Raw genomic sequence first — 27,063 nt, 5'->3', positions numbered from 1 at the left:
TCCATTTGGAAGCGAACAGGCAATTGGCTGCCAAGCCGATGCCTATTATCACTTTATTAGCATATTTCGAGACACCTTGCACCAAAATTCAGGTGAGTCTGGGGATGTGTCTAAAGGAACAAATTTGGCCACAGTTTCTCCAACAGAGTCTAGATGAGGAAGGTGTCTAGCTTGGGTGGACAAGATACCAGCAGTAATACTGTATATGTTGTAAGCATTTTCTTTAATGCAAATAAACATAGATAATTTAGCCAGCCCACTTCTAATCTTGGCCCAGTCTACGGGAAGCAAGGTCATTCCCAAGTTTGAGAACAATACGGTAGGCTGTCACCAGCTTATCAGCATAGCCAATTTCTCTATGACTACGATAAAAGTGAAGAGTCCTTTTTGGGATTCTTAGGAAGTGAAGGTGAGGCGCAAAGTAAAGCCTTCAGGGATTTGGTGATCTAAAACATAGAAAACAGATACAAACAATTTTTGTGTCAAAAGTCTTGTGCCATCGGGCAGGACCATCATGTATGTGCCAAAGTTCTCACCTGTCTGCACTGTCAGTGGTGAGTATAAGAGTTAGAAAGCACCTAAGCATTATCTTGAGAGTCAGTCACAAGCTGAACACAAAACATAATTGGACCTTTAGAACTTGACAACTTAATGGCATTTAAATCATTCAAGCGGGTGACTTAAGTATAAAGGCTGGAAATCGGAAAATGAGTATAAGCGTGAAGCAGCTAACTCCAACAGGCTCAGGCATCCGTAATGTGTCCACCATCTGTAATGTGATCTAGAATTATGTTAAGAGAACTGCTGTGGCCCCAAACACAAGAGTAAGTGCAAATGAGGCAAGTGTAAAGAGCAAAGGAATCTCTTTCTGTTCTAGAACCTCAGAAATACATGCTAACATTGGTAGTTATGTGAGTAAAAAAAGAATGGCTGCCACCATAGGGTGAAAAGAAAAAAGCTGAAATGGTTCAAATTAGATCCAACACAACTTTGTATTAGGAAGGTGCCAGCTGTGTGTTGTATTTGTATACGTTGGGGACTTCAAAACCACCAGACAACTGTGGATGATATATACTACATTTATTTGTCTTTTACTCATCTAGATAAAGCCAAACATTTTAACCTATAAAGATGCTTTGTGAGGAAGACAGTGAGGGTACAGGTAAAAATATATAATAGTCGAGGTCAGATAGCAAATTTACTACTGAAATCCTACCCAACCAGGATATAGAGTATTTGCTCCAACATTCCAAGTCTTCTATTAAGGTCGTCTACAAGGGAGAGTAATTTGTGGTAAACAAAAGAAAATGTGCTGGACAGATTAACGGTCAGGTACAGTGCAGAAGGATGTTTCCAAATAATCCCTTATATTTACTGGCCTCAGGCAACTATTAAATTCACGTTGTTTCTGTTTTAGCTTAATTAATTTAATTCAAAGCCCAGAAGTAAATTTGGGACATTGATAGTTGGGTTAGCTTCCGTATAATGACAGATCATGCATATATTCTGAGACCTTAACACCCACATTTCTGTATACAAAGCCTGATATGTTGATATTGCTTTAGAAGTTCAATTTCTAAAGTGAAAAGCGGGGATGAAATTAGGCACCTCTGTCTAGTTTTATTGCAAATTGTAAACATAAAGGAGAAAGGTTACACAAAATCCACAAGGAATCTGCAAAAAAACACAAATGACAAAAGTAATATATAGGTATAGAATATAGGTAACCACAGTTTAATTTCTCTTTTTGAATACTAAATAAAAGTAAAAACACAGGAATAAGGGGATGATTACCTCTGCCGTTATTGTTAATTAAGTCTCCTTATATTGTCTGTATTTTGATGACTGGAGATAAAGCCAAATTGTTGCACTGTTGTGTTGCTGTAACAGGAACAGCCTATCTAAATAATACATATTCTTCTTTAGATTTGCAGTTCTGCACCATTTGTATTTTGTGATATTTGCACTATTTACAAATTTGCATTTCACAAAATGAATAGAGCTGGGCAATGACAGCCAATTCATACTGCTGTGTAGAGTGGTTGGGGTAGGACTGGACAGGGAACACTTTAAGCCAAATTCCATGGGGCAAAACATGCAAGATTCAAAAGAATAAAAATATTCATGTCTACTGGGAATTGCTGAAATTAAAGCCAACAACATACCCTGAGGCATAGTATGTCTTGTAGAATGAAATGAAAAATGCTTACTTCATGTTACGAGCTGCGGCGGTGCCTCAAGCCGCCGCGACTCACTGTGCCCTCAGACGTGTACCGGCCGTCTCCATGACACCGGGATGTCACTGCCTGTATTCGCCCGGCCATTGCTAAGGCAACGATTGGAACTCTGTCTTGTATAAACGTCGCGTCCCGGCATTAGGAGCAGCCGGGCGAGTGCGCAATTAATTGGAATTAATTAAACAGCCTCTGAGGCTGATTATTACCTACAAGGCTCCCCTGCTTCCTATTGGCCAATTTGTGTATATAAGGTAGGGAGGGCTTAGCCTCCCTGCCGGTTATAGCATTCAGGTTCTGTCTGCTTGCCTGCTCCAGCTCCTGTTATCTTGCTAATGCTCTGGATTGATTCACCGTGTATGACTCTCTGCTTGTTTCATCAATGGTGCGCTTATTGCCCTGATCTCTGCTTAGTTACCTGGACTCCCTTTGTTTGCTGTCAGCCCTGACCACTTGCCTGTACCTGACCTCGTTACCTGCCTCGGACCCTAGACCTCGGCCTGCCTCTGACTATGCTTTGCCTACCATCTTCCTCTACCCTGTGTTGTGGTATAATCATAAGCTTATACTACGCTGTGTATAAGTCCTGGGGACATCTGAGTACCTGTGAGCATTACCAGCTCTACGGGAAAGGCGGCTGCTTTAGCTGAAGACCTCTACATCCTGATGGGCATGCCAACTAAGTAATGGAATTTTAGAAACGAGTATATGGACCATAATAGAGCTGAGAAAACAGGTGTATGAACCATTTGAAGGACTGAATAGGGATACACAAATTGCACAAGGGAACTAAAGAAAGACTTAAATGAATGGAAAAACAGACTAGGGAAATGAACATGTAGCAAAAAGATTAGGGAGCTGGGGTTACGATTATTATACAACGGGAAAAAAAAAGAAGAGGAACTGAGAGTTACTTATGATGTTTGGTCTACAGAAAGGTAAGGGATGAAATATCTTGAGGTTAAGGGAAGGAAAATAGGCATGACAGATAAATAGTGATGATTGAAAGACTGCACTTGGAACAATAAATGGCGCTGCAAAGAACCGGTTATGGAACAGTGGAAATCAGATATTTGGAATACTGGGGAAAAACAGTGATCTACTGATGGTTTAACTTGCAAGAGCGCTGAGATTCAGTACAACATTTAACTGGAGAGATTATAAAACTGGAAAGAATAAATGAACACTTTGCCTCACTACTACTTGAGGCATAGGGAGGGGAAGAATGAATCAGTTATTTATATAGCGCCTACATATTATACAGAGATTATTTAATCATTCACATCAGTCTCTGACCCAGTGGAGTTTACAATCTACAAATCTGATTTTTCCAGTTTTACATTTGTATATTTTTCACCTAGCAAATGTTTCAAACAATTTTGAAACTGTCACTTTTCCTATATAAATAGAAAATGTCATTTCCGAGATAAGATGGTGACAGCTGTGTTTGAAATATTCAAAAGCAGTAAAAAAAAAATCCATCCTGGTAAAAGTGCAGAATAAAATGGACATTATATTCTGTTAATAGTAGCAATTTAAATGTGCTCTGTACTAAAATAGAAAATAAAGCACAGCTAAAATAACAAAAAATACAAAGGCATTCGGGCTCCAGACCTATTAAGTATTCATTCTAAATTATGCAGTTTTTGTCCTGAATACAGTACAGTGATGTAAAACATGGACATTCTGTCACCGTTCAGCATTGCCAAATGTTGTCACTGGCAACTTTTTCATTTTAAAGTTACTCAAAACAGTCATGATAAGGATGGTGCATTCCAAATGTCCTTCTTGGTGAGGTGTATTCACCTTTTTTAAAATTGAATTTCAGTGATCACTTTCAGTGACCATTTCTTCCCCTCCAACGTCACTGTACTAGCTATGCTTGGAGCTATTGGCGTCTTGGTTTTACTCTTTTAGTGTTCTGTACTGCTTTGCCCGGCATGGTCAACTGCTTGTATTCTGTCCAGCGCTGCCGAAACCTGGTGGCATCTTATAAATAAAGAACATATATAAATATATATTATGTTTTTTTCTCCTGATGAAGTCTGTGACATTAACGGACGAAAAGCGTTGAGACATTATTGAACACTATTGGATTTGCTATGTGACACCACCAGGACATTGTTCTAGTTTGGAATTGGGTCACCATTCAAGTTTTACAGATAAGCTTTTTTTTCTTATACCTAATGTGAGTGTATTACTTGCTGCACCTATTAAATACTGTTGTGTTTACAATATTACACTATTTTGGATTCCTTCTTGATCTTTTATGAGGTATATGCCTGAAAATTGAAGGAGCCCTGGATACAGATGTATTATACAGATAAGCTTTAAAGATTATACATTTGGTACGCTGCTATTCATAAGTGGGGACGGTGTGTTATGTTCACCTCTTTTGAGATGCACTTTCTCTGAAAAACCACTTGGACATTGACAAGCTTTAAAAGATTATATTTTTGGTACGGAGACTCACATGAGTGGGGTGTACTGTGTGCCTATATTAGAAGACACATCTTTTTGGTGTACATATATATATATATATATATATATATATATATATATATATATATATATATATATATAAATATATATATGAAATCTTCATGAGAATTTTTAAGGTGTGTCTACTCATCAACTTTTTGCAAAGTGTCTATCAATGCACTGAAAACAAGGTTTAACATGTAACTGATACACTGGCAAATTTTATATTCACCCCTTGCCTATATAATGGATACATCCATTTGTGTGTTATATAATTCTATGTTTATGATGTGTTTCTAACACAAGATAAGTTCATGTAAATGACAGAGAAAGCAAAAATTATTGTATCAAATGAGACATATTTGTATTTATATATGCATTTAACTTGTGTAACACATTTGTGTGTTTGTTACATTTCTGTACCTCTGCATCAACGCAATAGGAACCTTACATTCGTCCCAAGTAGAGCAGATGGTAGACACGATAAGAAGCAGTTAATAAGCACTTATGCGTTCACACATGTATTTTGTTTTAAACAGGATAACTTCATGTTTTGTCACATTTGCCTATTTAATAAACACAATGAATGTATTTGTAAATTCATCTAAACACTTATTAAAAAGCATACATATATGCAATGCAGTTTATACATGCAAAAAAAATACATACCAACATGTATGTAAACTTAGAGTCTAGCTTCTTGTGGTTGACTTAAAGCAGCGAAGGTAATTGCAATAGCAAACCATTAATACAGTTAAGACCTCCAACAGCTTTGGAGTCTATGACCTGAGTTGCTGTTATACAGTGTCCCCAGGGTTGAATCTAGGGGTTTGGAAGTTCTTTGAAACATTTTACCAGCTCCCCCCTGACACTCCTGACATGCATTTGGGGCCTCTGTAAAAGCAAAATCGTCACTTTTGAAGACCACACCTTCCTCGTTTAACTAATCTCTGTCTAAACACATCCAGATTATTGCTGCATATGATCCAATTTCTTTCATCCTTCCCTTCATCATCATTGCCTATTTGTCAGGCACCACAAAACTCTGCAGCAGGCAAAATAACAAATATGCAAATCACACATAAAACAGAACAAGTATATACAATGTTGACCAAAGGGGGTGCAGACATGAGACAGAGGGAAGAAAGGGCCTTGATCACAATATCATCATCATCATAACCATTTATTTATATAGCACCACTGATTCCGCAGCGCTGTACAGAGAACTCATTCACATCAATCCCTGCCCCATTGGAGCTTACAATCTAAATTCCCTAACATACATACACACACACAGACACAGACAGAGAGAGAGACTAGGGTCAATTTTGATAGCAGCCAATTAACCTACTAGTATGTTTTTTTGGAGTGTGGGAGGAAACCGGAGCACCCGGAGGAAACCAACGCAAACACATTAGCAGCTCTCCTGTTCAATGCCATGTTCAGTATATAGACTACCTTTACACTAAAACACAGTATTCCAGTACACATTACATTCTCCATGCCAGTTTACCTGTGACCAATGCCATTATACAAACAACACCCTAATTTTTCTACCAGCTCTCTATCGTTTACTGACAGTCACACTCTAATATGGCATCTGCTAACAGAGCAGCTAAGAATTGTAGTTAAACATCAGTTTGCAAGTCACACAAAAATGGCATTCTATGCCATAAATAGCTGAATACAAAGTTTGTATCACACATGCTCTGTCGTTTATTGCTATGTTTTTGCTATGCTAAGAAATGTGATTCAGTTGAAAGTCCTCTTCTCAAACCCACTTTTTTCTCTTCTCAGGTTATTTGCGATGCTTAGAAGAATGCCCAGATCTACCTATCCATAATGCCGAGCAGCATGTCAGGTATGTTGCCATGTTTTGCATGATTACTTTACCTTCTCTTGTTACCCACTTTTGTTTATTAGTGGGTTACTCTGTATTTTTCTTATCACATACCCTCTACTGTATCTCTGTAACAGTGGCACGTTAGCATTGATGTCTCATAGCGCTTGAATAATGGTTTTGATTCCATCAAGGAAACCTATCTGTGGGTGCTCTTGTCTCCATCCACGCTACAAAGACATACTGGTAGGTTCATTGGATGGTTTAGGGATTGCCAACTTTTTTCTTATTAAATATCCCCTAATGTTTCACCATTACCTGTTTCAAACCTCTTGTCAACCCTTTGAAAATGCTAATGTCAAAACTTGTAGTTGGATGAGCGTTGCCTATAGGGAACCCAGTCCACATATCAGCAAAAATCAATGTAAAGGAACTTAGTACTATATCTCACAGGAATCATCAAATCCATGATTGTTAGTCAGATGTTCTATGGATATCAATAGAATGAAGTATACCTCTACTATATAATGAGCGGTTGTAAGGAGATTGTTAATACAAGTCACAAGGACATTGCCAACATGACAAGCGAATGCACTACACAATAAGTGGTTGATATAAGAGAGCGATGACCCAGACAGCGACCTCTCTATTAGGAGAATAATTAAATGTACTTCTATTGAACTAGTAATACCTCCTATTAAATGTTTCACAAGAAGAGGTTGTGAATGAAACGGCTAGGGGAGAGCTAATGCAGGAAACGAGTGCCCTCTGTCAAGTCTACAGTGGTGAACAGCTATTTAGGAAGATGTGCTTGAATAGACTATTCTATTAAGATGAGAGATACATTTCGTTGACTACTGATAAATTAGATAATTGAGTTTTTTGGAGAGCTGCAGTAGAGTGACATTTTGGTACATTTTGGTTTTTACTATTGGCTTATCTGTAAAAAAAGAAAACACTATCTTAATTGTATAGCTATTTACTTTAGCAACATCATTCTCCTTTTTGAAAAAATTATATTTTATCTTTCACTAATAGGGTAAGATTATCAAAATAGGCAAATAGATTTTAACACAGCTCTAATAAAGGTATGATTTTAAATAAATGAATTGGTTTGGGACTAATGACTGCCCCGATACAGAATCATTTCTTTTTATTTTGTCCTTTCTAAAAGGACTATAGTATCTGACTAATGTCCAAATGTAACTTGTACATAAGCAGCATTTTTAAAAAAGACCACGGAACCCATGTGTAGCTCTGCCTGTATTCAAATCCAAGCAGATCTCAAGATACGTTTCGACTTGAACTTGAGTAGAAGTACACTCTGCCTAAACTGTACTTGCCATATGTAGAGACACACAGCACACTGCAGTATATGCACATGCGTATGTACAAGTCACATCAGAACACATAAAGCTTTGTTGGGTCCTGAAATAAAATAGCAGCTGTTATCAGTACAATTATTTCTATAAATATTAAATACAATTATTTTTTTTGCATTAGTTACATAAAGATGCTTCCAATGTGTACTGTACATACAATGCTTTTTTATAGTATATCTTAGTTGCATACAGTTGTTATGTGATAGCTGGTGACACGCACATGTGTAACTCTCGATTCAAACACCTTGCCGTGCCATTGATATCAGTTGACACTTACACCTGCCCTGTAGTGGGTGCAAAAGAATCAGGAGAAATCTTGCGTACTTGCAAGAGACACAGGATTTCTGCATTGGAAAAGCTTTTATTGTAAATGGCTTACGTTAGTCCGCCCCCTCCCCTCCCCTGTTCCGTCTCTCAAGTTCTAGGCAGTCATGTCATTTGTGTTCAGGTATGAATTGCATGCATTTGTGTTTAAGGGCGAACAGATGTACATCCGAACATTTATCAGGCCCATAGACTTTGGAATCTAGAGCTTAAGTATAACATTTGCCTGCAAATAGCAGGCAATGTAAACACTGAATACCCAGCACACAAGAGCTGATAAGCTATGTGATCGTTGTCAGAAGCTTTCATAGTTCTATAATCACAGAGCAGTTAATGACTGCCATTATGTGCCTGGGCCAGTACTGCCACACACTAAAGTATAATTAGTTACTATTTTACTTATTACCTCAACCTCCAATTTTCCTATATTTTCTATATTTTTCTCTTTTATATCTGACTTACATCCCAAAGGCTTAAATAATCCTTTTCTGAAAGTACTTATATCACATGCGAAGATACCTGAACCTAGTCCGTCCCACTAAATTCTATAGAGCTTTTCAACTGTTTTAGTGTAACATTTAAAGTGGATACAGTATTTCAGTCTGCTAAACATCATCATTATCATCACCATTTATTTATATAGCGCTACTAAACATCCTTTAGGGGGAATTCAGTTGGCCGCGTTACGAGTAAAAGTAACGCGGCCTGCGCATTATTACCGTTATTACGGTAATAATACGCTTTATTACCGCTATTATGGTAATAATGTGCTTTATTACCGTTATTACAGTAGTTTCAACACTGGCTTTTTGCTCGCAGCTCCTTGAGCCGGGTTAAAACTACTGTAATAACGGTAATTGTTTTAATGCTGCGGAAATTCGGGGGGAATTGAATTCCCCCTTAGTGCTGATATAATGTAAGCAAATAGTCCTCTACACACACATTAAAGTAAAGGTTTTGAGCTTTAGTTCTTAACTTAATGTATAGACTTGTGGTCGGTCATTGACTACAGTCTAGATAACCAAAGAAGTTTGACTCTTTTCTAATCAGTTAATGGGAAATCATAATAGTGGCATTTTATACTGTACCCTGGTTTTAAGACTTTACCTATTAAAAATTATTGTCACAAGTATGTCCTTTACAAAACACAGAGGGGCACATGAGGAGTTAGACACATTTCAGCCCTAACTCTATGTCAGTAATGGCCCATGCATGAAGGAGTGCATGTAGGTGCATATGTTCAGTAGGGCGTATTCCAGGATGTGTCCAGCTGTGCTTCACTTGCATTTGTGCCAGGTTTACATCAGTAGTAACAAGTGTGTGTATAATTACAGCCCACGTAAAGAATGCGCAGTGATGTGACTTGACAGTCTTAGCAGTAAATGCGAAAGTTGCTTTACCCTACTTGTACAAAATATAATAATGTAATGAAGTGTCAGATACACAACAGAGAATAGTCTTGACAGTTGTTAATGAAGTCACATTTACCACATACATTGTGATTAAATACCTATGAAAAATACAAATTTAAATTAGATATAAACATTATTTCCTCCTTTAAAAATTACATTTGAATCTTTTTCCTGCCACAGTCCATATGGAAATATCAATTAGGTAATGCAGCAAGACAGCTGTAACTTAATATAATATAATATAGCAGCCACACTAGTGATTTAGTTACTGTCAACTGGAAGTGTCAATCCGCACTGAGCCAATGAAAAGCCGCTAGCGCTGCAGATCATCATCATCATTGCATCTCATTGCACCAATAAGAGATAGGCCTCCTGACCGGAATATTTGCAGCAATTTTTTTATTCACTGTAAGATAAACAAGTGTTGTCAGCTTTAACAAATATATCTGACAATAAAGCAGGTAGGAGCTGGGTCTGCTGATTAATGTTTTGAAGGCTGCCTTTTGCCTGTCTTTGATTTATAGTCTCTAGATTTCTCCTAGTTATGGTCTTGTCATTCAATTCTCTCTTAGATTTTATCAGCTACTTAGATAGCTGTCCTCATCTCGTAGCTAGCAGCTGCTCTGCTATAACTCTCCACTTCACTCCCTGCATCTCTATCTCAGACTCTAAAGCCTCAGATGTTCATCTCTCTCAGCACTTGTCTCTAGAACTCTCGGAGCTCACACCACTCTAACCTACATCTCTCTTTCCTGGCGTTCCCACAGAACTCTCTTGAGCCTGAGCACAGACTGTTCTGCCCAGCTGGGCTTCACATACTCCAACGCCTGATATGGAGTGTTACATAGAATATAGGGGCAACATGGGAATATCTTTGAAATGGGAGTGGGAGGTGGGAGGATAATAGCCATAGGCCATTGTCAGACGCTAGAGCACAGGTAGAGTAGTAAACAGAGCTAAAATTAGTAGGACGATTTAGCATTGTGGAGTTTTCGTGAATGAGACCCAGCATTTTGAATAGTGTTCAAGATGGATTGAAGTGGATCCACTTTAGTTAATGGAAGGCTGATTGGTAGGACTTTTCAATAATTGAGTTCTGGAAATGATGAGAACATGAACTAATGTTTTAGTAGGGTTGATACTAAGGGAGGGGCAGGCTGGTCTGGGGGGTTGGAGGTCAGCAGGGCATCTGCTCTCCAGGTTGGTCCCATAGTGGGCTACCTTGGGCTGGGCCATTGGGCTGCCTGCATTTTTTGCCGTTAAAATGTTCCTAATAGTCTGCTGAGTCGAGTGTTTTCCTCCCTCCCCGAGCTAAAATGTGCCAGCCCTCCCCTGTACTGAGGTCTGATGTAAGTGTTTTTATAGATGAAGAGTGATTGTTGGTGTCAGTAGGGCTGGTTTGAGTATCTCAGAAACCGATGATCTCACGGGATCTTCACACACAACTCTCTAGATTTTACAAAGAATTGTGCACAAAACAAAAAACATCTAATGAGCTGCAGTTCTGTGTAATTGTATGGGGAATGCTTTCTCAGCACAAATTAGGCCCTTTCACACCAACTGAGCATTGCTTAAATGCCACAGCCTACCTGAGTGCTGTTGCTGACCATGTGTATCCCTTTCTCCTGCCACAGTCCACCCATGGCAGGATAAAGCCCCATGTGATAAAGCACATGTGATCTCAAGCTGACTACGACAATGAGTTCAGTGGCCACCACAGTCACCAGATCACAATCCAATAGAGCACATTTGGGTGAAACCGGAGATTAACAGCATGAATATGAAGGCGACAAATCTGCTTCAACTGCATGATGTCATCATGTCAACATGGACCACAATCTCTAAGGAATGTTTCCAGAATCTTGTAGAATCCATGTCACAAATAACTCCGTCTGTTCTGGGCACTCTGGTGGTCCTACCCAGTACTAGATAAGTGTATCCAAAAAAGTGGCCACAGAGTCTATATGATAATCTTCTGAATTTTTACTCTTATATTTATTAATATTGCCTTTCTGTCAAAATGTTATGTTGAACGGACCTTTATAACAGATGGAAACAAATTGTGAAGGCTTCTAAACCTAAGGACCAAAGTCACAAAAAAAGAAGAGAAAATGAAGGCTCTCCTATTCAAAAGAACCTTATCTTAAAAACCTTTCTGTATTGTTTAAACAATTTTAATATTTCTTAAATACAAAAAGGTGTATATATTCACACTCCAGCTTTCACTGACTCCAACCTGGTGAAATATTAAAAATATAGATTTAGAAAGGGAAATAAGAAAAGTGCTTTTTGAAAATTATTTTGCAAGCCCTAAATGGGACTGAACTATATTGCCTGGTAGATTAGATTCCTTAGATAGAGTTATGGTTATCTTACCCCTATGTTTCCATTCAGTCAATTATTTTTTATGACAGGGATGTATAGTATATATGTGTGTCTTATTAAACTTGTTATTCCAAATGATGATATATTTTAATTCAAATAAACTTATTATTTCAAATGACTATGTGTTTTTATTCAAACATACTCCACTGAAACATTGTTCAATCCCATCATTTCATAGGGCCTGATTCATTAAGGATCTTAACTTGAGAAACTTCTAATTTCAGTCTCCTGGACAAAACCATGTTACAATGCAAGGGGTGAAAATTAGATTTCTGTTTTGCACATAAGTTAAATACTGACTGTTTTTTCATGCACTTTCTCTGTTTGTTCAGTATCTCAGTGAGCAGCCTATTTTAGGTCTATAAATCTTCAGCATACTTTATGTAGAGCAGCTTAAAGACCACTGCAATGTGTCACAGAAAGAAAGCATGGCTGTATGTCCAAATCAAAACTGCTGTATACTATTACTTAGTGAGCTTGGGCCTGATTCAGGGTGAGACGTACGCCTGTTTGAGCAGTGTATCTTTGCATTTATTTGCACAGCATATTATTAATATTATTAATATTATTATCTTTTATTTATAAAGCTCCACAAATGGTCTGCATTGCTGTACATGACATATACAGAAAACAGTGATCCCTGATGCAGCATGATACATGAAGAACAAAATACAAAGACTAGTGTAGAGTTATTGAATGATTTTTAACAAATAATACTGGTAGCATGGTAATGTAGATCAAATTATTTGTGAGAAAGAGAGTGAGTGTGATGGCAGTAATCAGTGAGAAGTAGGCCTAAGCTTAAGAAGATAGGACTAGGGAAGCAGGCCAAGAGGTACAGAGGGTGATGGAATAGTAGAAGGAGCACACAAGGAAAAAGGGCCCTGCTCCTGAGAGCTTACATCCTAAAGGAAAGGGGGAGATACAAATAGAGTGGTACTAACTGGGGAAGAAAGCTGAGACAAGGGAGTTAGGAGGAGGACTGATAGACTTGAATAAAGAAATGAGTCTTAAGGGCACGCTTGAAGCCTTTGAGAGTAGAGTCTAACCTGATGGAACGTGGAAGATCGTTCCACAGCTGAGGAGCAGCCCGGGCAAAGTCCTGGAGGCAGGAGTGGGAAGAGGTGATCAGTGAAGTAGCGAGGCTGACAGAGCGAAGGGGTGGTGAGGAGTGTAGGTAGAGATGAGGTTGGAGATATGGGGGGGGGTTGATTGAGACCTATGAAGGTGAGGAGTTTACATTTAATTCTGTAGGCCAGGTACCAAATGCTCAGAGAGTGAACATACACAACTGTGGACATTTTTAGCACGTACGACTCCTTACCCCTGAAGAGGTGTGACGGGGGAGGGATTGAGTGTTCCAACGTAGGTAATGTACAGTAAATGTGTGTTCGAGCAACTGCATATAGATTAAGGCTGGGACGTAGTCGCAGATACTGCTGAAAGAACGGTTTTATTGGCAGGTGGTCAGGGGCCATAGCACTTTATAATTGGGGACAAACACAGTAATAAACAATTATGGATCAAACAGACAAAGAGGTAAGAGAGCCATGCTCGCAAGCTTACAAGCTATAGGGTAATATGTAATGAGAAGACAACCTTGATTTACAGATAAATAGCGACATTACAATTTAAATATCTCCTAGCCACATTAGGGAGCCTCCTGAACGTTCCGGGAGAATAGACAAGTGTGCAATAAACAAAGGGTCTGTAACCCATAATAAAACTGCAGAAGGCAGCCATTTTGTTTGACTGCATTGGTCTAATGGTTAAAATGCTGCTCAGCTTGTTTATGCTGGGATTGTTGCATTGTTATTTATAAACAAGTCCATAAGTTACAAGATCCATTTTATTTTGTTTGACGAATCATTGACCTTAAACCATATATTGATCCAATAGACAACTTGCACACACAACATCTTATATCTGGATAGAATAGAAACAATTTCTTAGCTAGCTTAACCCCTTCATCACCAGAGAATACTACTGAAGTTTATTTCATATTAATTAAGACTTTAAAACAAATGCGTTTGAATGCACTTTTGCTAGCTATTGTAACTTTAAAATATCTTGCATGTTCCCTCATATTATAATTATCATTTATATATAATGCATTAACTATTAAGCAATGATGTACATTGGGGGGGATCTTGATACATAAAACTGGTACTCATTGACATAAAACAGAAGGTAACGATAGCAATACCCAAGTCATTGCTGCACCAATGATAGTTCTACCACTGATGTCATTGACACATATGGACAGGGCCACCAAAAAGAATTTTGGGCCCCAATACAGCAACTTCTTGGGGCCCCTTCGTTAGCCGCCTAAGGGGGCATGGCCACACTAGGTTGGTGGTTCCTCGCACTAAACAGGCAGGCCCGGGCCCCTGTGCTTTGCACCCCCCCTCTAGGTGCCCCTGCATATGGCGATCCTGTTGTGATAGTCAGGAGAGAGGATGAAGAGTGGACATCCACAAACCTTAGTGTGTTATATACAGTCACCTTTAAAAATCATTATTTGATGTTTTAAAGACTCTTTGTGTACAGTTGAGAAGACTAGTGGGCCAGACAGATGTAAAAGCTGCATGTAAACTGCCTTAGTCTCAAGTACAAAATAAATAGAGAAATCAAGAAGATAGCTAACAGTGTACATTTAAACCAAATATCCCTTTTCTGAATGCAAATATCCTATAGAAAACTTCTATCTTAAAGTATCAGTTACACTAAGAGATGAAAAAGGTTTCTTATACATTGAAATACATTGATTTACCGTGCAATTTTTAAAATAATCTATTTTATCATTAATATAGATATAATAAATAACTGGTCCCTGACTGTATGTCAAACAAATTACCGCAGCAGTAAATTATTTCTAAAGTAGTTTCATTCTCTTCCAAATTGGCTTAGTTATATTTGACATGCAAATAAAACTTGGTACAGCTTCATTTTATAAAATATATTGGGAACATGTATTAAAATTGATGTAAAGGAAACGTTGTATATATCAAATACTCAGATTCTGCAATTTTTCTAATGCAGTATAGAAAATAAACGCAAATAAGTCTGATTTGCTGCTGTGGGTATAACCATTTTTTTCCATTAGACTGGATTTTTTTAAATATCCCCATTGGATCAGACAGGACGTGATTAGATTAATAAAATGCATGTGGGCCCTTCAATCTATGCCCTTCTCTACACTATTCTTGTTTATTATGCATAAGCAGGGCCGCCATCAGGGGGGTACGGGGGTTACTGTTGTACCGGGCCCACGCTCACCAGAGGGCCGGGTACAACAGCGCAACACATACTTACCTGGGGGCCCGCTGTCTTGCAGTCCGCTGGTCTCCGCTACTCTGTCTTCAGCCTGGCTGTCACCGTGACAGCCAGGCACCAGAATGCGATTGCAGGGGTGGAGGACTCATTCCCCCTGCGATCATGTGCTCTGCCTGTGACAGCCAGATCACATGATAGCAGGGGGAATGATTCCTCCACCCATGCGATCGCATTCTGGTGCCTGGCTGTCACAGTGACAGCCAGGCTGAAGACAGAGTAGCGGAGACCAGTGGACTGCAAGACAGCGGGCCCCCAGGTAAGTATGTGTTGCACTGTTGCTCATGGGGGGGGTGCTCAGCGGTGGGCGGGGGGGGCTGGGGGACACGGGGGCCCGTACTGGTCCCAATGAATTCTGAAGGCGGCCCTATGTATAAGAGTATCATTTTTGTTACCTACTGGGGATTATACCTTACATTCTGGCCATACTTGTGGCAATTAATATTGTGTGGTTTTTAACTGGTTTATCTGTCGTATAGTACTATGTTTCTATGTTTAGTAAGGCTGATATATTTGCATTCACTTTGTCTTTTCATCATCAGGACTCATATAAATATGCTTAATTTCATGCTTTCTTTAGAAGTGCCCGCTAAGGGTGCAGGTTTGTTGTAAACTTTGCTACCCAAATACCTATGCAGAATGTGGGACCATGGTGCACCAGAAAGATTTGTGGATTATTTTGCTTCTTAGGTCTGTTTGCTAAACAACCAAATCTAAGAAGCTAAATAATCCACAAATATTTCTCTTTTGGCAAACAGACTGAGAAATTGCATCAATAGGTGTATGGGGAGCTTAATGCTGACACATGCAATAATTTCCTGTACAGTCAAATTGATATACAATTGACAAACCCAATTGACAAACCCATTGTTTAAATTTGATAGTTTTTAATGACACTGCAATATGAAATATAGTTTTTAGTCCTGGGGAATGTAGATGGTAGGATTGTTAGGCTTTAATTGAATAATTAATCTAATGACCTAATCTGATCAGATTATTGATTGATTTTCTCATCTACATTTACTCATATTGAATCGATTGTCATCCACTATTATTATTATTTATTTATTTATAGGGCACCACCGATTCCGTAGCGCTGGGCAATCATAAAATACAGATAATACACAACGAATACAGTGAGCATAATCACTCGGATTGAATTATCAGATTTAAAAGTGTGTGAGTAGTTTAACAAGCACAACAAGCTTATTTACATGTTTACATACAGCAATAGGGTTTTCTGGATATTACAGTGCTGCTTCAGAATAGAAGGAATCTCTTTCAAGCGCAGTTACAGCGTTGTCTGTCCACAGATTTTTTTTGCCCGATGGCGGTGCCGTGTGTTTGTTTTCCCAGACTGTGGTGTTCCAGCTGTGGCCCCAGCATTTGTGTTATCTTGCCTTGATCTCTCTCTGGGATTCCACAGGAGAACAGCTTCCACCATTCTTTGTGTCTGACACCTTTGCGTTTAGTAAAGTGATTCCATAGTTGTGTGTTAGAAACCAACGCGTTTCATCTGGAAACACCAGACTTCATTCCGATGACGCAAACGTGGATAGGCAACACAGCCACTGCACTTAGAAGAAACATTGTAGGTAAGGATCACTTCCTTACTTAAAAACACAGTGTATGGTAGATGTTTATAGAAATGTGGAAAGTCTATTAGGAGCCGGGACAAATGTAAACAAAAACGACCAAAAGTTAAGGATTCCAATCATAATAAGACTGAAACGGTGTCTAATGACCTAAACATAAAAATGGTGGTGAACTTTACAACAACCTTCTGTTAAAACTGGATTGAACTTTGGAACAATTTCAGCAAAAGGAGATTGAAGAAAAGTAGACAAGTTCCACCAATAGTCCCCTTGACCCAATAATTTTCTTATATGCTTTATGGTGAGTTTGTAAGACAAAACTTTTGCAATTACGTATAATATTGCTATTCATACCTATGATCTATGTACTACATGTTTGAAATGTTTTGCACATTTTTTCTATTGCTATAAATAAAGATTATTGCTTTTTATGATATGCTCTTTTTGCTGTAATGTAGATCATGGTATGAAAGTATTGCATTCATACAAAGTTTAAGGCAACTGTATAAGTAAATCGGTCCGGGAATATCCCCATCTTGATTTGAACCCATTCACAACACAACAGCAGCAATAACAAATTGTCACTAGTGGAAGTTTCTCTGTACCAAGGAACTTTTCACATACACTTAATATTTACCTGTATTTGATTTTGGGTATGATTCATTAAAGAAAGTAAAGCAAAAAAAAGAGTAATGTTGCACCTTGGCAAAACCATGTTGCACTGGAGGGGGATATACATTTAAAATGCGATGGCAGATTTATAGTTGGGGTAGGGCATGTCCCAGATCAACTTTAAATTTCAATGTAAAAATAAAGCTATTAAGTATTTGTGTGCTACATGAAAAAACCAGAGAGTGTTTAACTTATATAAAAATAATAAACTACTTTGAACACATTGCATTGTAACATGGTTTGTCCATGAGTAAATGTGCTCCTTTTTTGCCTTACTATCCTTAATGAATCAGGTCCTTTATCTTTTTGGATGTTGCTGTGACCTTGAAAACCTACCCATGTGAACAGCAGAAATCAACAACAAAATGTTTCTAATCTCCATTTTTTTCAATCTGAGGCATTTTGGAAACTTCTGACCTTAGAATAAGCTTATTAGAAGCAAACAAGCACAGTATGTGCGGTACTTTTTGCCAATTAAAAGTTATATGTTTCTAATATCTATTTCTGCTGAGGCTCAATATTATGCTAATTATTTACGCCATCCGGATGTTTCTGATAGCGTGCTATTAAATCCAGGTCCTTTGTCATATGATTATACTAGTGCAAGACCCAGAAATATTCAGGTCAACTAAGGTGATAATTGAATGTTAATATACCATTAAAATATTGTTTATAAGTCACACTTCTGTAGTGCATCCTAGTATTGTCTTATCTGTTGCAAAATGCTAATGCGTCTTTAGTTTATGAAAGTATTAAGTGTACTATTTGCAATCATTTGGTCAAGAGAAACAGATTAAAATTGTATTTATTAAACTCACCCCCCAGATTTTAAATTGTACAATAATATTTTAAGAAAATATGTTTACTTCCATTAATTCTTCTTTTTAATTGTTTACATATTTTTAAATATAGATACTCTACAAATATGTACACAAGATAACAACCTTTATTTGGAAAACAAAAAATCAAGCAGCGATGTTCACTTAATATGAATATTTCCACATGTCCATTTTTTGTAGAGATGCTCACTGACCCCCGTGTTTTGGTTTTGGTTTTGGATCTGGATTACCATCGTGTTTTGGTTTTGGTTTTGCCAAAATGTCATTGCGTGTTTTGGTTTTGGTTTTGTTTGGTTTGGTTTTGCTATTTTGTTTAAAAATCAATGTTTTTGGGCCTAAAATAACCAAATTTAGTGCTCCACCTGTTTCTTGGATAAGTAATGTAATTGTAAAGCTAATAAATTATCCAAAAAACAGTTTAATTCCTGGTAGGCCTTCATTAATTCTACACACAAACCAGATTGTCTTCCTCTCCATCTATGAATATTGTCAATGCAGCCATCGTCTTTGGATGTATATTACACCCTACACTTATACTTAAATATGTAAAGAAATGGACAAAGGCAGTTTGGTTTCTGTCTCTCTAGGCCTCCCTCCAGTTGTAGAAAATACAAATAAATACAGCCGTTATAGACTGTACAATATTAATAGAAACGGACAAAGACAGTTTGGTTTCTGTCTCTCTAGGCCCCCCTCCTCTTCTATAAAAGACCAAAAAATTCAGCCGTTATAGACTGTATAATATTAATTGAAATGGAGAAAGCCAGTTTGGTTTCGGTCTCTCTAGGCCCCCCTCCACTTGTATAAAATACAAAAAGATTCAACCGTTATAGACTGTACAATATTAAGAGAAATGGACAAAGACAGTTTGGGGTCATTCTGTGTATGACACCCTACCTTTAAGGAGAAATTGCCCAAACAGCAGCCTTTCAAGACGGTACGTGATATGGAAATGCCCCAAGTCCCTTTTTTTCTTTGGGGGTAGATTGCACCCTACACTTACATAGAAAGTTTTAAAAAGATGTTATCGTCATCATCTTCAGCTTCATCCTCACCCTCATCAGTGTGTACGTCATCATCACAGACTATCAATTCATCGCCGCTTGAAGCCGCCATTAGAGAAAAGTCAGTACTTGGATGTCTTGGATGGTGAAGGCCTTCATCGTGGAAGATGTAGTTCATTTTTATAAACATCATTTTCTCCACATTTTTGGGAAGTAACCTACGGCGATCACTGACTAAGTTTCCTGCTGTGAGAACACTCGTTCAGAGTACAGGGTGGGCAGCTTAAGTATTGCAAAGCAAGTTTGTACATGGGTTTCCAAATGGCCTGCTTTTCTTCCCAGTAAGGAAAGGGACTGTCTCACATTTCCATATCAAATACATCTTGAAAATAATCCTCCACCATCCTTTGCATGTTTATACTCATATTGGATGGAGTTATGGGCAAGGTCACACATTTTTTGGAAAAATCCTTCCAACCAGCCCAGATGTTAAACTGTTCTGGTCTGCCCTCTGCGTCCTCCCTGCTTCTTTTTTGAAAATTCAATTTTTTACGAGCAGCAGCTGTTTGAGAAACTGAAGGAGGACACGTCGTCAAGCCAAGGCCCAGTTCAGCGGACAACTTGCTGAGCAATAGCTCCTTGCAAAAGTTCACATCTCGTTAATTTTGAAGCAAAGACTCAATGTAGGTCTTAAACCTTGGATCAAGCACAGTGGCCAAAACGTACTGATCTGAGCTCAAGATCTTAATAACTCGAGGATCATTGTGAAGTGAATTAAGTACTTGATCGACAAGGCCAACATACTTTGTGGAATTGCTTGCTTTTATCTCCTCCTTCAGTTTCTCAAGCTGCTTTTCCAATAGTCTAATTAAAGGAATGACTTGATTCAAACTAGCAGAATCTGCACTCACTTCATATGTCACAACTTCAAATGGTTTCAGCACCTTGCACAGCACTGAAAGGATTCCCCACTGTGCAAGAGTGAAATACATGCCCCCTCCTTTCCCAATGTCATGGCTTGTGCAATACGCTTGGATGGCTTTGCGCTGTTCCTCCATCCTCTGCAGCATGTACAGGGTGGAATTCCACCTAGTTACCACCTCTTGCTTAAGTTGGTGGCAGGGCAAGTTAAACTGCTCTTGGAGCTGCTGCAATCTCCTACATGCTGTGGCCGAATGAAAGAAATGGCCTGAAATCTTACGGGCCACCGAAAGCTTCTCCTGCACCTCACGGTTATTTCATAGGAAGCTCTGCACCACCAAGTTGATGGTGTGAGCAAAACAGGGAATTTGCTGGAAATCACCCAGCTGTAATGCTCGCACTATATTGTTGGCGTTATCAGAAATGACATATCCTGGGGAGAGTCCAAGTGGTATAAGCCATGTATCAATCACATCTCTTAGTTTTCGTAAAACAAATTGTCAGCTGTATGCCTGTTAGTGAAGCCGGTGATACAAAGAGTGGCCTGCCTGTGACAAATGTTACGTAGTGGTGTACATGCTGCTGCTGGTGAAGGTGAATGACCAACCCAGTGGGCTGTCACAGTCACATAGTCTTTGGTTTGACCACTTCCACGTGTCCACATATCTGTGGTTAATTGGACAGTGGGCAGAATGGCATTTTTCAGCGCAATCTCTACATTTGTACACACTTTTTGGTAGAGTTGTGGAATAGCTTTACAGGTAAAATGGTGTCGCAATGAAATTCTGTAACGCGGACACAAAACCTCAATTAACTGTGAAAAACCAGCTGCGTTTATTGTGGATGTTGGACGCAGATCTAACACTAACATGGCAGCCATGGCGTCTGTGATTGGCTTGGCGACTGGGTGACTGCTGTCATATTTGCTTCCCCAAATGATTGTTTCACAGTTAATTGTTGAAATGTAGGACTGCTCTTTTTCTTGGCCTTCCTCTGGGCTGATGATTCACCCCCAGCAGCAGCAACAGCAGCAGCAGTAGGACTAACGCTTTCTTCAGAGGAATCAATAATAGTGCAGGAGTCATCCAGCCTTAATAAGTGGGATGCAGGGCTAACTCCGAGCGCTACTGAGGATATTGATGAGGATGGTGTGGTGGGTGTAATTTGTAGACGTCGGGATGTCGGTGAGCGGAGGGTCCTAGCTGATGCTGGAGTGCTTGTAATTTTTTTGGAAGAACTTTCAGCTTTTCCCAACACTTTGCCATAAACTCTCGTCAAATGGCATAACATAGACGAGGTTCCAAGATGGTTAAGGTCCCTCCCTCCACTGACTGTGGCTTGACATACACTACAAATGGCTATACAGTTGTTGTCTGGATTGGGGTAGAAATAATTGCACACATAAGAAGTGGATTTTTTTGATTTATGGCCTGGCATGACAATGGCCTTTTTCTTGTCACGAGCCAGAACTGCTGCAACTGGTGCAGGACTGACACAAACTACCTCATCCTCATCAACATCCTCTTTAGCACCCTCGTCGCCTACAAAAATCTCCCCCTCATCCTCTTCTATTTCCAAAGTGGAATCCTCAATTTGTGTAACACTGGCTACACTCGGGCTGTTCAGGCACACATCAGCAGAACTGCTGAAAGGGCCCCTCTTTATGGGTACACTAAAAGAATGCTCACGATTAGACATCCCACTGTTGGATGGACTCTCCACAGGGATTGGTGTCATTTGTGATTCAGAGCAAACATTATCCTCTAATGCCTTACTGTTATCTTGCAGCTCGGTTTTGACGCGTAACAGTAGTTGTGCACCACTTGTAGGCTCTGTAACATTTTTTGATCTGCCACTAATAGACAAAGGTGAAGTCCTCATTCTCTCTTTGCCACTGCGTGTGTAGAATGGCATGTTGGCAATTTTTTTTTTTATCGGTACTTAACTTTTCCTCAGCTACACTTCTTTTTCGCTTCAACACGGTAAAATTTTTTGGGGTGTGTTCTTTTGATTTCAAAAGACTGTGTAGTTTGTCATCGCCTTTCCCAGATGACGTACTGGGAACACTACCATCAGGACTGGTGACAGAACCTGGTTGCTGATTCTGCTCATATGTGGACTGCTTTGAATCCATTATGAGGCCAAAGCACTTGTAGTGCTACAAATTGTTTTAGATACTGCTGACAAATATGACTTTTGACAGCCAGAAAAATGAAAGCAAAATAAAGTGCCAGAAACTGCACAAAAAAAACACTCCTCTATCCTTCTCTTAGTGCTGTAACAACTGGTATTAAGATTAGAATGGTATTGCATAGAAACAATAATGTGTCCAATTACTGTTCTGTCCCTGCGCTGATATAGCCAGTGTGACCTAACCCTGCTTTCTCCCTCTGTCAAATGGCGATGGATTGCTGTGGAGACTGGTATTTATGCTTTTCAAATCTCGTGAGAACCGAGCTCAGAAATACGAATACGTCACAATGACGTTTTGCCTCAATTTCGAATCCGAACGGGCGGGAGAGTACCGAGCGTGCTCGGCTTGGTATTTGGATAGGCTAAATTCGGATGAATTCGGATCTCGGGGAACCGAGCCCGCCCATCTCTAATTTTTTGTGACTTAAAGGGGCATATTCAATTGTCAGCGAGATTGTTTTGTCCCTGCAGCGTTAAAAAAAAAAGAGTCTTGCACGGGTTTTTGCCGGCAATAGCGACCGTTTGGAGTTAGAGCAGCGGGAAAACTCATGCAATTCAATTGCAAAAGAGGTAACGCTGCCCCAACGCGTTAAAAATTGTGTTTGCGAGACTTTAGGGGAGTGAAGGAGAGTTTTAACGCTGTCATGTAGAAGACAAAAAAAAGGTTTTGCATACTTTTACATACGTTAGATTACACATTGATAATATCTACATTACAGTAATTTATTTAGCATATTTTTAACTTGAACTATTTTTTACCATACAGTCATCTCTACCATGTCAAAACTTATTGCTACATCATATTTGTACCAAAAACATACATAAATATAATTAATTAGTGATTTTATTTTTTTTATTTTTTTTTATTTTTTTTTATTTCATTATTTTTTTACAAAAAAATCAACTTACACAAGTTAGACATTAGTGATAAACATAAGTTTAACTTTTTTTCCACATTTTTACATGATTTCAACTACTTTTCAGAGTTTTTTTTTTTAACACACCCCAAGGAGGTGGGAGATAAAACAGCATATTTGCCTGTTTTACCCACCGCGTTAAAAAACAATTGAATAGCTTTTAACGCGGCTGCCTCTCGCACACCCTATACTTTCAATAGAACTTCTACTGGAGAGCGATGACCGTTTCTTGAAAAAAAACGTAGCATTAACAATGGAATTGAATTGCGGGTAAAGTTAACCCGCTCGAAAATGATGAAAAACAGCGGGATAATGACTTAAAATACTCGCTGACAATTGAATATGCCCCAAAAAGGCTCACCTTTAATCAGGTTTGTATATTTTTTGTTTTTTACAGTAAACAAATAAATCAACTGACATATACACAACAGGCCTGATTCACTAAGGCATGTAAATGCTGAAACATGCTGAATTTTGCATAAAATCACACTGCGCATGCCTAGAAACAAACTATAAGAGTGCAGCAACGTCCAATTCATCTTCGGGCGCAAAGGGCCCTCACTAAAGCCTATGATTTCAGACACAAACTTTTCTCCAGACCTGCATCATTCAACATAGTCCGTGCTCGTTCAGCAATTGTTCTTTTATCTCATTCACTCACACCGTTCTGTTCTGGTGTGTAGGCAATTGTTAGTTGGTGCTGTATGCCATATTTTTTTAAGAATTCAGCTAAAGACCCGTTGTCGTATTCTCCGCCATTGTCAGATCTCAAGGCTTTTAGTTTCCGACCCATTTAAGTCTCTACAGTGCTCTTGTATTCCGCAATTTTCTCTACAACTTCACTCTTAGCTCTTATGAAGTAGACGTGTCATCCTAGTTGCATCATCAATGAGTGTCAGAAAGTATCTGTAGCCACTGACTGATTTCACCTCCATTGGACCACACACATCAGTATGCACTAGAGCTAGGGGTGCTTCAGCTCTAGTTGCTGACTTGGGTAAGGGGCAATGAGTTTGCTTTCCCTTTATGCAGCTCCCACATGTCGGTCTCTCAGAACTGTTCAAAGTGATGCCTGTCACCATCCCATCAGCGAGCTTCTGGACGTTGTCGTATCCCAGATCACCCAATCTCCTATGCCACAGCTCCATTGATTAACCGTTATCCGACGTCACCATCGCATGACATTCTTCGGTGTCTAGGACATAAAGCTGGTTACAGCGGGTTGCTGTTGCAATTTCAGTACCTTTCTGGTTTTGAACCACACATTTGCCCTCTGCGAATTGGACCTTGTACCCATTTCTCTCAAGGATGCTTATAGCGATAAGGTTGGTTCCCAACTCTGGTACATACAAGTCGTCTTGGATGTCTGTAGTGACAGTCTCACCTTTTATTCTTAGATGAACTGTGATTGTCCTGACTTTTGATCCAATAGAAAATTTTCCACCAATTCCTTTTACTGTAACTGGATCACATAGTTTTCAACAAACTGAACCAATCCTGATTGCAGCTATAATGTCTTGTGGCCCCGAGTCCATATAAAAGCAGTCTTTCTTATGGCTATCTGCTACATTCAAGGCTGGCTCATTAGGTATTTCACGCTTTTTATGTTGCGCACCACTTGAAGCTTTCAGTCTACATTCAGATGCCTTGTGCCCCATCTTATGACATATAAAGTATTTGTACTTGAGCTTCTTAGACTTCGCACCTTATGTGAGTAGAGAGGTACTCTCAGCATTTGCCTCGACAGGAACTCTCTGTTTGAATTGCAGCAGCTTAGCTCTCATGATTTCTGTCCTTAACTTGCTATCGTTGGACTTCAAAGCTATTACTAGGAAATTATACTTTGGTGTGAGATTCTGTAGCATCACTATTGCGTCATCCATCTGTGCTCCTATAGATGCCAATTGCTGGGATATCGACAGCATTTGGTCTATGTACTCATCCATGTTCTCACAAGTACTCAATTTAGTCCCGTACAGTGTGGGCCTTCAAGTATATCCTTCTTATCAGACCTTTGTCCTCGTAAGCATTATTCAGAGCAGTCCACATCTAACTTGCTGATTCTTTATCATTAATGATAGACTATACAAGTTGTTCTACAGCTAAGCCAATGGTACCCATGGCTCTATTCACCTCCTCAGCATTTGGACTGGCGTCTGGAACTACTGTGACTACTGAGTCCACAACTTTTCCTCCATTAATTGCATTTGCATTGCAAATATACATGTTGCATAATTCTTAGAACCTTTTAATTTAGCAAAGTTCATAATGGCACCTGTGCTGTGCATTTTCCGTTGTGTAATTAATAAAGGACTATTCTGTAGGATATCAGCTTCCTTTTATTCTCTTGTACTTCAGCTATTGTTCTTTACGTTTAAGCATTTACTTTAACACACAGTGATGGGCCCTTAACCTGTTGGTTATACATTCTGATGTCAATAAAGGTGTTCAGCAGTGTTAATGTGGATGTTAAGCCACAACGTTTTTGTTTCTTAAACAAGTTGCTGTTTATTAAAGATGATAACACAGTTGCTTGTAGTACAGCAGTAGTTCAGGCAATACAGATTATATACAGTATCATGGAGTATGCACTTATACACTTGTATACATAGATGTAGGCAGTTGTAATGCACTCTGTATCTGCACATCCATGCAGTAGTTTATTGTGGTACTCAGGCTCTCTCACTTATGTAGATATGCAGTGAAGAGCCTCCGGTTACTATTAGGTTCACTTAGAGAGACTTATATTATGTGGGCACACAGCTCTCTATACTGCGACTTGTCTCTGCAATGTCTAGTATGGAAGTAACGGCGCAAAAGTCGAAATTCCGGTTTCGGGCTTTTGCAGCATGCCCAGTAGCATGATCAGGACATTGGAGTCCTGCCCCACTTCCTGTTCTCCAATAGACCACCGGGAAAACAGGTAACCATGCCAACGGACAGGGAGACAGAACAAAGCGTTCCTATATGTTAGCACTTTGGTGACTCTGTATTCCACATACGTATTGGACGTATCCTGCAGTGTATTTACTTAAAGCAATAATGAGCATTGTCATTGGTTAGTGCAATAAGGTTCACAATTTATAGGAATGAGCACTATTGTCATAAATTTATGATGGAATATTAAATCCAGAGATTTTATTAATGTAATGGTCTCACAATGACACTACTAATATAATATTACAGAACACAAAGAGAACATGACTACAGGAAAAGCTGTGTAATACAAATTCTTACTTCCAGAGACAAATAAACATAAATAATTGAAGGAAACAAATTAATATAGCTATATAGATACAAACAGATAAAATGTAAATATGGTGTGAAATTACATCAAATGATTTGTCAACCTATACCAGTTTTCAACCAGATGATACTTGTTGGGGGAAATTTTAGGTTTAAGTTTGCAAATAAATTCCTCAGCTTAGGTCATGTTGTCATAAATAATAATAATAATGCTTGGATTAAGCAATTGAATGTAACTGTACAATATAGCAAAAACATGTTAAACGCCTAACAACATAAATGCTT

At 38.9% G+C, this 27,063-nt stretch overlaps 1 protein-coding gene and 1 long non-coding RNA gene across 4 annotated transcripts in view; both read left to right on the top strand.

The window, feature by feature from the left end:
* Nucleotides 1-27,063, top strand: part of LOC142158418 (uncharacterized) — a 401,996-nt gene that overhangs the window by 48,418 nt on the left and 326,515 nt on the right. The gene's annotated exons all lie outside the window — the stretch shown is intronic.
* Nucleotides 1-27,063, top strand: part of THRB (thyroid hormone receptor beta) — a 295,226-nt gene that overhangs the window by 221,833 nt on the left and 46,330 nt on the right. For both annotated transcript variants that reach the window (XM_075212342.1, XM_075212343.1), the window contains exon 4: nucleotides 6,513-6,576. In XM_075212342.1, the coding sequence (XP_075068443.1) occupies nucleotides 6,558-6,576 (19 nt within the window). In that variant the 5' untranslated portion in view covers nucleotides 6,513-6,557. The remainder of the gene's footprint in view (nucleotides 1-6,512; nucleotides 6,577-27,063) is intronic.

This window comes from Mixophyes fleayi, chromosome 5 (assembly GCF_038048845.1).
Source record: "Mixophyes fleayi isolate aMixFle1 chromosome 5, aMixFle1.hap1, whole genome shotgun sequence".
NCBI classification, from domain to species: Eukaryota; Metazoa; Chordata; class Amphibia; order Anura; family Limnodynastidae; genus Mixophyes; species Mixophyes fleayi.
This window is presented reverse-complemented; position numbering and strand designations above follow the sequence as displayed.